The 12072-nt window shown below is 46.4% G+C and overlaps 1 protein-coding gene across 1 annotated transcript in view; it reads left to right on the forward strand.

The window, feature by feature from the left end:
• Positions 1–2921: 2921 nt before the first annotated feature.
• epha10 (EPH receptor A10) overlaps positions 2922–12072 on the forward strand; it is a gene marked incomplete at both ends in the record, with an annotated part of 157252 nt that continues 148101 nt past the window's right edge. Inside the window, 2 exon segments of the mRNA XM_084311875.1 lie at positions 2922–2936; positions 4534–4966. Of these exon segments, the coding sequence (XP_084168001.1) occupies positions 2922–2936; positions 4534–4966 (448 nt within the window).

The raw sequence follows: 12072 nt of genomic DNA on the forward strand, positions 1-12072 counted from the left end.
AGCTCACCAGTCAGTCAGCCAGCCTGTCAGCTCACCAGTCAGTCAGCCAACCAGCCTGTCAGCTCACCAGTCAGTCAGCCAGCCTGTCCTCTCACCAGTCAGCCAGCCAACCAGCAGCCTGTCCTCTCACCAGTCAGTCAGCCAGCCTGTCCTCTCACCAGTCAGTCAGCCAGCCTGTCAGCTCACCAGTCAGTCAGCCAGCCTGTCCTCTCACCAGTCAGCCAGCCAACCAGCCTGTCCTCTCACCAGTCAGTCAGCCAGCCTGTCAGCTCACCAGTCAGTCAGCCAGCCAGCCTGTCCTCTCACCAGTCAGTCAGCCAGCCTGTCCTCTCACCAGTCAGTCAGCCAGCCTGTCCTCTCACCAGTCAGTCAGCCAGCCTGTCCTCTCACCAGTCAGTCAGCCAGCCTGTCAGCTCACCAGTCAGTCAGCCAGCCTGTCCTCTCACCAGTCAGTCAGCCAGCCTGTCAGCTCACCAGTCAGCCAGCCTGTCCTCTCACCAGTCAGTCAGTCAGCCAGCCTGTCAGCTCACCAGTCAGTCAGTCAGTCAACTAGTCAGCTCACCAGTCAGAGCTGTTCTTTTCCACCAAGCCAGCTCTTGACGGAGAACGACTCCCAATAGTCTTGACCGCAAATCCTCAAACCCAGCTGTCGCGATACTAGAAGGGATGAGGAAAGACGTATAGTGTTGTCAAGGTTGACTCTTGGCAGACATTTCAGTTTTGTTTTGCTTTGCTCCAACTGCTGCCTTCCGGGAGGCGTTACCGCAGCTTCATAGCCAGGTCCAGCAGCCTCAGAGCCAGGTCCAGCAGCCTCAGAGCCAGGTCCAGCAGCCTCAGAGCCAGGTCCAGCAGCCTCAGAGCCAGGTCCAGCAGCCTCAGAGCCAGGTCCAGCAGCCTCAGAGCCAGGTCCAGCAGTCTCAGAGCCAGGTCCAGGTCCAGCAGCTTCAGAGCCAGGTCCAGCAGCCTCAGAGCCAGGTCCAGCAGCCTCAGAGCCAGGTCCAGCAGCCTCAGAGCCAGGTCCAGCAGCCTCAGAGCCAGGTCCAGCAGCCTCAGAGCCAGGTCCAGCAGCCTCAGAGCCAGGTCCAGCAGCCTCAGAGCCAGGTCCAGCAGCCTCAGAGCCAGGTCCAGCAGCCTCAGAGCCAGGTCCAGCAGCCTCAGAGCCAGGTCCAGCAGCCTCAGAGCCAGGTCCAGCAGCCTCAGAGCCAGGTCCAGCAGCCTCAGAGCCAGGTCCAGCAGCCTCAGAGCCAGGTCCAGCAGCCTCAGAGCCAGGTCCAGCAGCCTCAGAGCCAGGTCCAGCAGCCTCAGAGCCAGGTCCAGCAGCCTCAGAGCCAGGTCCAGCAGCCTCAGAGCCAGGTCCAGCAGCCTCAGAGCCAGGTCCAGCAGCCTCAGAGCCAGGTCCAGCAGCCTCAGAGCCAGGTCCAGCAGCCTCAGAGCCAGGTCCAGCAGCCTCAGAGCCAGGTCCTGCAGCCTCAGAGCCAGGTCCAGCATTATTATGCTGGTTTCTATTGTGTTTTTGTGTATTGTATTGTTCTATTGTGTATTTTATTGCCATGCCGTAGGTCGAGGGGGCAAGACCCAATAATTTACCTATTTTTTTATGATAAATATGACAAAGATGCAACAATAAAGCTGAATCTGAAATCTGCCCCGACTGATCCAGATGTATCAGATGTGTACTGCAACACAACATGGTGGACAGATGCACAGAACAACACGTAAACCATGAATCACTAGCTGATATCCATAGAAGAATAACATGGTGCATGTTGGTGCATTTTTTATATAGCCGCTTTTATCCAAAGCGCTTTACAATTCTTCGTCCTCACATTCACTCACACAGTCACACACAGACGGCGGACGCGACCACGCAGGGTGCCAACCTGCTCATCGGGGAGCACTTAGAGGGTTAAGTGTCTTGCTCAAGGACACATCGACACGCTGCCCCGGGAGGAGCGGGAATCGAACCGGGAACCTTCCGATTACCAAACTGCTCCAGTACCTACTGAGCCACTCTCGCAACCACAATTTGGCCTGGATAATGGAGAAAGTGGGGACAAAGAACTAAATAACTTCTTCTCTAACCTAAATCTCGATGCACAATAGGAAATATTAGACTGATTGAATAGACTCTAGGGCTTTTTGACTTCATAAAAAAATATATATATATTATAATTTTTGTATCCTCAAACTAAATCTTCAATTTGAATAAAGTGATTAATCTTAGTCTTAGATTAGTATTTTTTTTTATTATTAAATCAACTTTCTTTAATGAATATAACTCATCAGTTTCGTCAACATAAATAATCCAATAAGGGCACGGTTGGTACGAAAGTGATGGTGACGTCTTATAGTATAATACTATAATATTAGTGTAGCCTCATCTTTATCTGCAACTGTGAAGAAAACCCCCATTGGTTTAAACAGATTGAATAGACGCATACAAAAAAGATTAAAAAGATCAAATAAATAAATAATTTATAAAAAATTACAAATTCGAATGTTGATTTAGAATTCGAATGTCAACATTATGATCGAAGCTTCGAAGCATTTGGTACAGCCCTAATAGACTCCGATATTGATTGGTAGTAATCTACTGGCCAGATTACTATACAGTATATTCCCTTAAAGTCCTTCTGGTCAATAGCATTCCCGTTTCCCCCACCGTCTTGTTCCGCTCGGTGTACGTGAACATGGAACGGCTCTCCTCTCTGAAGCTGGAAAGAAAAAGATCAAAGGCACTTTTGACAACGTCATCGAGGAACAGAATCCCCCCCCCCCCCCTGGGACTGCTGCGCTAACAATGAAACAGAATATGTGGTTATTCACCAGGGGGGGATTAGTGGCACATTTTCCGTTGTCGAAAATGTTGCCGGCATACGCAATGAAATTAATCTCATGATATTTTTAGATGTGCTGTAAACATGCAAAACCAAAACGTGAGTCAACCACTAATTCATCGTCGGTGGATGAGCTCCAGGCTGCAGCTGCATTAACATGACATCACAGATAGAATCTGTGTTCTCTGGTGTACTGTCTAGCATCGGGGGGAGAGAGCTGTTCACATTCACAGGGCTATTGATTGAGTTGCCTTAAAGATCAAAGGAATATCTCGGTTCTTTTTTTAAGGTGGACTGTTCACGTTGAAATCCAAACAGATCTGGCAACACACCCCACCTAGGGCTGCACGATTCTTGCTAAAATGTGAATCACGATTTTTCTCCCTAAGAATTGAGATCACGATTCTTATTTGTTCAATAAAAACATTTATTGCACTCTTTCTTAAACAGACAACATAACGTATATGAAAGTGCTTGACTTAAACTTAAACGTCTCTTGTAACATACAAAATAACTCTAGTCTCTTTTCCTCTCTTACGCCTGTGCGTGGGATTTGACAAGCACTCCGTCAAATCACCACTTTCGGTTCTGACCTACTCTAGCGTCAGAATGTTATGAAGTGGACGGCCATTTTGGATAATCACGCTGTTTTTAACCTTTCTACAAAACTCATTTTCTCTGGGATTTTTATAAACTTTGGACTGTATGACTATAAGACTTCAGGCTATCTCTTTTTGTATTTTATTTTTTTATTATTTTTTAAACATAACATAAAATTAGACATACAAGCATTAACAGTAAACATCCAATGAAATCACCATTTAAATAAATGTAGTATACGAGATATACACCTAATACTTGCTATCTAATACCCTACATACATATGCTCTCGCTCGCCCACCCCCCCCCCCCCCCCCCCCCCCGGACCCCCACTTGGATAATCCATCCATTATCATTTGTTCCTACCATTCATATGCTAGCTTTTATTCTCTCCACCACTTCTAACCAGATTGCAATTTTGGCTTCACTGACACCTAAAATTCTTGCTGTAGATATTCCTAGATAGATCACATCGAGATATGTAAGAACCCATACCTTCAGACACATTTTTTCCGGTTGAAACCATCGTGATGCTATCAGCTTTTTAGCCGCTGTGAGACCAGATAAAACTAATCTCTTTAGCTGTATAGGGGCTCCATACTGAAAAACATCATTCAACAGCAATACAGAGGGGTGTACAGGTATGTTCAGAAATAAGAAATTTGATAATTGCTGGGCCCCTTCTTTCCAGAATATCTTAACTGGTGGGCAATCCCAATACATGTGCATAAATGTACCCTCATCCCCATTTGTACATAAGGAACATCTGGAGTCTTCAGGCTATCTCATCTGGAACCCAAAAACAGGAATCTGGTGACAAGTCAACACAAAAGTATGAAAATATATTGAATGTTGAATTAATAGCGTACAACTGCTTTACATTGTGTAAGTGTGATTGTTATCGCAACTGGGATTGTTCCAAAGCAAATAAGTCAACACGTGAATGCAGCGTGACGTGAATGCATAGGGGAATAGGAGCGAGTGTTTTAATGCAACTGATCTCCATTTTGACGCAAATGCAAAGAATCGTTGTCATTTAGAACGATTTTTTTACAATTAATCGTGCAGCCCTAACACCACCCCTAAACCCAAACAGATCTGGCAACACACCACCCCTAAACCCAAACAGATCTGGCAACACACCACCCCTAAACCCAAACAGATCTGGCAACACACCACCCCTAAACCCAAACAGATCTGGCAACACACCACCCCTAAACCCAAACAGATCTGGCAACACACCACCCCTAAACCCAAACAGATCTGGCAACACACCTCCCCTAAACCCAAACAGATCTGGCAACACACCACCCCTAAACCCAAACAGATCTGGCAACACACCACCCCTAAACCCAAACAGATCTGGCAACACACCACCCCTAAACCCAAACAGATCTGGCAACACACCACCCCTAAACCCAAACAGATCTGGCAACACACCTCCCCTAAACCCAAACAGATCTGGCAACACACCACCCCTAAACCCAAACAGATCTGCAACACACCTCCCCTAAACCCAAACAGATCTGGCAACCATCGACAAATCAGGATTGAGATAAGCTGAGATCAAATAAATCCCCAAAACCCCATACTGTATGACCCTATGACTGTAAGTAGGTCACACACTTGTCCCCAGATAACAGTATCTGACATTGACGCAGACAAGCGTGTATCGCTTACCATGCACGCGCACACACACACACACACACACACACACCTACACACACACACACACACACACACACACGCACACGCACACACATAATATACAAATGAATCCCCTTGCCATGTTGTATCATTTTCTTGGGAGATCCTGTGCCTCATAAGAGTACAATACATGATAGCTCATGTTCGTCGTTCCAGCCAAGGAAACTATAAAAGAAGGAAAGGGTCATTACGTCACTGTGTAGCATGTGAACGCACATTGGTAACAAGTGTGGAAACGTTCAGTTCGGCCGACATTGAGTTGAATGGGATCAGCCGTCTCCTTGTTTATGGCATTTATGTTATTACCTCTGATGTCTGAATCGACAATTTGATGCATCGTTAACTAGCTGACGTTTGACCTATCGGTTGATGTGTATTTTCCTCTGATTTTTTTTATTTGAATACAGGCTTCAATAGAACTGCCAACAAAGTCTGGCACCAAGCAGAGCATAGAACGCTGGTATTCTGACGTGATGACCCTTCCTTCTTTTATAATTTCCTTGGTTCGAGCCATTGCTAGCATCCCTCAGTACCCCCCCCCCCCCCCCCCCCCCCAGACAAACGCTTATCAGACTACTGAACAAATACACACCGAGTCTGTATTGGTGTGTTTGTGTGTGCTCACTGTCTATGTTTCTGATTAGATTATGATGGGATTATGTAATTGTTTGGTCCCCGTTCGCAGCTACAGTCCATTTATTTAGTTTGTGTGCGCATGATATTTGTTTGTACAGGCTGTTGTTTGTGTCGCTTGTTGTCTGTCTATGTGTGAGCGGCTTAACTAGATGCAGTGATTGTAAAGGGGTTAGTGAGGGTCATTTTGGAGAGGGTGGTGATGGTGTCTATACTGTGGGAGAGAGGGTGGTGATGGTGTCTATACTGTGGGAGAGAGGGTGGTGATGGTGTCTCTACTGTAGGAGAGAGGGTGGTGATGGTGTCTATACTGTAGGAGAGAGGGTGGTGATGGTGTCTCTACTGTAGGAGAGAGGGTGGTGATGGTGTCTATACTGTAGGAGAGAGGGTGGTGATGGTGTCTATACTGTAGGAGAGAGGGTGGTGATGGTGTCTATACTGTAGGAGAGAGGGTGGTGATGGTGTCTCTACTGTAGGAGAGAGGGTGGTGATGGTGTCTATACTGTAGGAGAGAGGGTGGTGATGGTGTCTATACTGTAGGAGAGAGGGTGGTGATGGTGTCTATCAGGGGAGGAAACTAACTTTTTGGCTTACCAGCCAACTGGCGAGTATCTGATTTTTTTTACCAGCCAAACAGATTTTTTACCAGACAAAAAAAATCGCTAATTGTGATAATTACTTCTTTGTACGTCTTCGTCTAAATTGATTTTCAATCATAGTAAATTAATCACACTGTCTCTACTCTTCAAAATATTACATCATTAAATCACATATTAACATGAAAGAGGGAACTATTCTGGACTGGGTTGGGCTGAACTGGGCAGTGAAAGATGCTGGGTTGGGCTGGTCTAGGTTATACTGAATGATGAATTGAAAATGAATTGAAAATGGGGGACCCTGGTGTAAACAAGACGAAAGTCTTTCTCTGGTCTGCATCCCCTTAACAATTGCATGCATTGAGCCGTACTGTACTGTACCCATTCTGCAATCTGTTAAATAAAGTTTTCATTCATTCATTCATCACAGCTCAACTACTAGGAATGTGTGTCTGACTCTTAAGTGCAGGAAATATTCATCAGAAAGGGGGGACATGATGGAGGGAATGGAAAGAGCAGGTTTGACAGGGGCAGGGTTGAAGGGCATTGGAGTGTGGAGGAAGTGGACAAGGCATTAAGCAAACAGGACTGAAATGGGGGACCCTGATGTAAACAAGACGAAAGTCCTTCTCTGGTCTGCATCCCCTTAACAATTGTGTGTATTGAGCTGTACTGTATTGTACCCATTCTGCAATCTGTTAATAAAGTTTTCAATCAATCAATACTGGGTTGGGCTGGTTTAGGTTGGACTGAGTTGGGCAGTGAAAGAACCAAGCATTTCACTGTAATGTAATAGCTAAATAAAACAACTTGAACTTGACTTGTTACATTTGCACTCTGGTTGTATGCCAAATGTATTCTGGTTGTACTGTACTTGTGCTGTAAGATGACAATACATTGGAACCGAATCGACAACGCTAGGGGTTCAGCAGGTGTATTCTGAATGCCAAGTATGACAACATCACCGTTGTGAAGGGCATATGGGCGAGTCACAGTGGTGATATGGGGGGAAACCCGGTAATAATAAAATGTCACTCGGCTGCATTTAAGCAAAGCCGCTCAGTATAGTCGTCCACTATGTTGAATGCGCGTTATGGTAGCTTGTTACATGCTAGGTAGCTAGCCGGCTAATGTTGTTGACTTGTCATTCTCATCCGACTCGAAGGAGACGCGTCGCATGCTGTTGTTCGCCCCCATGTCAGACCGCACTGATATCCGAAAGCGACGACTCTACATGCAATTATTTTCATCCACTGGTGTGTTTTTGTCTAAATTTGTCTACGTTGTCAAGCCGGCTGCCGGTGGCAGGAGTCTGTAGGTCCGCGCGGCGCGCGCAGTGATCTGTCCACTTCCCCTAGATGGGCGGCATCTTCTAGAAAATGAGTGTTCATTGGAGGAGCTTAGAGCGCATCTGTACAACGATGATGTTCATTGGTTATGGTCGGATTATTATGAGGCGCAAATGGGAGGAATCAAGGGGGGAGTCAGAGTTCGGCTTGTGCCAGTGAGCGAATCAGCAGATTGCAGAATGATTTTTTTGTTTTGTTTTGTAATTACTAGTACTCGCCAGACTGGCGAGTGCTCTTCATGAATTACTCGCCAAACGTAAAAAATACTCGCAATTGGCGAGTAAAGTGGCCTAATTTCCTCCCCTGGTGTCTATACTGTAGGAGAGAGGGTGGTGATGGTGTCTATACTGTAGGAGAGAGGGTGGTGATGGTGTCTATACTGTAGGAGAGAGGGTGGTGATGGTGTCAATTCTGTAGGAGAGAGGGTGGTGATGGTGTCTATACTGTAGGAGAGAGGGTGGTGATGGTGTCTATACTGTAGGAGAGAGGGTGGTGATGGTGTCTATACTGTAGGAGAGAGGGTGGTGATGGTGTCTATACTGTAGGAGAGAGGGTGGTGATGGTGTCTATACTGTAGGAGAGAGGGTGGTGATGGTGTCTATACTGTAGGAGAGAGGGTGGTGATGGTGTCTATACTGTAGGAGAGGGTGGTGATGGTGTCTATACTGTAGGAGAGAGGGTGGTGATGGTGTCTCTATACTGTAGGAGAGAGGGTGGTGATGGTGTCTATACTGTAGGAGAGAGGGTGGTGATGGTGTCTATACTGTAGGAGAGAGGGTGGTGATGGTGTCTATACTGTAGGAGAGAGGGTGGTGATGGTGTCTATACTGTAGGAGAGAGGGTGGTGATGGTGTCTATACTGTAGGAGAGAGGGTGGTGATGGTGTCTCTATACTGTAGGAGAGAGGGTGGTGATGGTGTCTATACTGTAGGAGAGAGGGTGGTGATGGTGTCTATACTGTAGGAGAGAGGGTGGTGATGGTGTCTATACTGTAGGAGAGAGGGTGGTGTCTATACTGTAGGAGAGAGGGTGGTGATGGTGTCTATACTGTAGGAGAGAGGGTGGTGATGGTGTCTATACTGTAGGAGAGAGGGTGGTGATGGTGTCTATACTGTAGGAGAGAGGGTGGTGATGGTGTCTATACTGTAGGAGAGAGGGTGGTGATGGTGTCTATACTGTAGGAGAGAGGGTGGTGATGGTGTCTATACTGTAGGAGAGAGGGTGGTGATGGTGTCTATACTGTAGGAGAGAGGGTGGTGATGGTCTCTATACTGTAGGAGAGAGGGTGGTGATGGTGTCTATACTGTAGGAGAGAGGGTGGTGATGGTGTCTATACTGTAGGAGAGAGGGTGGTGATGGTGTCTATACTGTAGGAGAGAGGGTGGTGATGGTGTCTATACTGTGTGTTGGTTCACTCACTGTTGCTTTATGTTCACTTATTTGCATTTGAATCTGCACCATACTAAAATAGACGCTTGTTTTGTGCCATTTTGCAATACAGCTATTTTGTGTGTGTGTGTGTGTGTGTGTGTGTGTGTGTGTGTGTGTGTGTGTGTGTGTGTGTGTGTGTGTGTGTGTGTGTGTGTGTGTGTGTGTGTGTGTGTGTGTGTGTGTGTGTGTGTGTGTGTGTGTGTGTGTGTGTGTGTGTGTGTGTGTGTGTGTGTGTGTGTGTGTGTGTGTGTGTGTGTGTGTGTGTGTGTGTGTGTGTGTGTGTGTGTGTGTGTGTGTGTGTGTGTGTGTGTGTGTGTGTGTGTGCGCGTGCGTGTGATCAGATGGATGGACGAGCTGGTGACCTTTATGAGGTGACTCACTGGGATCCTCTCTAGGGCAGATGGGGACGGGGAGCTTTCACACAGGAAGTGCCAGCAGATACTGGTCTCTCTGTCTCTCTATCTCTCTCTCTCTCTGTACCTCTCTCTCTATACCTCAATCACTCTCTATACCTCTCTCTCTCTCTACCTCTCTCTCTCTCTCTCTCTCTCTCTCTCTCTATACCTCAATCACTCTCTCTATACCTCTATCTCTATCCCTCTCTCTCTCTATACCTCTATCACTCTCTCTCTCTCTCTCTCCTACTCCCACTGGCTTTCTCTCTCTGTATCTACATCCCTCTCACTCCACCCACCTCTCCCTCCCTCCCTCCCTCCCTCACTCACTCAATTGAAGCTGGCAGTGTTTCAGAGACTGAGTGGTCTAAGTTAATGGTAAATTACCTGGCTCTCCACTGTCTCCTTGTGTTTGTGTGAGGCTCTGCTTGAAGGTCATATAAAGGGGCATTCCGCTACATGTTGGGACTGTTACATATACATGATATACTGTATACATGGTATACAAATGGATGCATTGAATTAACATGCAGATGTGAATCGGAGTCTATAGAAGGGAATGGACCTACTTGTCTGCACAGTGGTCGGTTTTAATCTATCTTTGCACACTACTTTAAACAATGGAGTCCAGAGCATTGGGCTCACACGCAAACACACACATACACACACACACACACACACACACACACACACACACACACACACACACACACACACACACACACACACACACACACACACACACACACACACACACACACACACACACACACACACACACACACACACATACACACACACACACACACACACACACACACACACTAGGGCTCTACCGAATAGTTCGAAGCTTCATTCATAACGTTGACAATCAAATTCTAAATCAACATTCGAATTTAAAAAAAAGAAAATTGTGCGTCTATTCATTCTGTTTGAACCAATGGAGGTTTTCTTCACAGTTGCAGATAAAGATTAGGCTACATTTAATATTATAGTATTATACTAATATAGTATATGACTCGTCATAAAAATTTAAATAAAACATTTATCATAAATGATGTAGCCTATCTGCATCCGCTTGGCGCTCCATCAAGACGTCACCATCACTTTCGTACCCAACCGTGCCCTTATTGGATTATTTATGTTGACGAAACTGATGAGTTATATTCATTAAAGAGAGTTGATTTAATTAAAAAGACTAATTTAATCAGATTAATCACTTTATTCAAATTGAGGATTTTGTTTGAGGATTTTTTTAAAGATTTTATGATGACGTCATAAAATATGACGACAGAGGCAGCGGTGGCCTAATGGCTAGAGAAGCGGGTTTGTGACCGGAAGGTCGCCGGTTCGGAAAAGTCTGCCGCTGAAGTGTCCTTGAGCAAGGCACTTAACCCCCAACTGCTCCAGTGGAGTTGCTCAGTAGCCAATGGTGTCAGACTGTGGTTGTACTGGGCAGCTCCCAGGTGGCAGACTGTGGTTGTACTGGGCAGCTCCCAGGTGGCAGACTGTGGTTGTACTGTGCAGCTCCCAGGTGTCAGACTGTGGTTGTACTGGGCAGCTCCCAGGTGGCAGACTGTGGTTGTACTGGGCAGCTCCCAGGTGTCAGACTGTGGTTGTACTGGGCAGCTCCCAGGTGGCAGACTGTGGTTGTACTGGGCAGCTCCCAGGTGGCAGACTGTGGTTGTACTGGGCAGCTCCCAGGTGTCAGACTGTGGTTGTACTGGGCAGCTCCCAGGTGGCAGACTGTGGTTGTACTGGGCAGCTCCCAGGTGGCAGACTGTGGTTGTACTGGGCAGCTCCCAGGTGTCAGACTGTGGTTGTACTGGGCAGCTCCCAGGTGTCAGACTGTGGTTGTACTGGGCAGCTCCCAGGTGGCAGACTGTGGTTGTACTGGGCAGCTCCCAGGTGTCAGACTGTGGTTGTACTGGGCAGCTCCCAGGTATGAATGGAACTGTGTGAATGTGAAGCAGGGCATAGCTGAAAAAGAGCATCTGTGCTCAGCGAACCTACCCTGGGTAAATAAAGGTTAAACATGCATGCATACATACAGAATCTGCCCAGTAGACGGCCTGTCTTGTACCACCGGTCACAGAGGAGCACCAAAAGAGCGGCTAGCGGTTGTAGTGTTGAAGTCCATGTCGGGGACAGTGTTTTGTCATCCGCTCAACCCACCCAGTCTGTAGGGCTTCATACTAGTAGTAACCCGTCAGTCACAAAGCCTGCCTCTCTAACCTATAAGACTTGTATCAGTCACAAGCATTTACATTTAGTCATTTAGCTGATGCTTTTATCCAAAGCGACTTACAAGTTCTGTACGACAAGTCATCAGGAAGGGGCACAACTCTTATCAGCTGAATAACAATGTTCATGAACGTGTTGAGTGCTACAGTGTAGGTTAGTTTATTTTAGTATATTACAGTGTAGGTTAGTTGGGGTTCGAATAATTTTTTAAATAAAAAATATAAAAAATAAATGTCTGATAATGGTTGAAGAAGTGAGTCTTTAGTTGACGGCGAAATAT

Source organism: Notolepis coatsorum, assembly GCF_963971535.1.
Source record: "Notolepis coatsorum genome assembly, chromosome: 4".
Classification (NCBI taxonomy): domain Eukaryota; kingdom Metazoa; phylum Chordata; class Actinopteri; order Aulopiformes; family Paralepididae; genus Notolepis; species Notolepis coatsorum.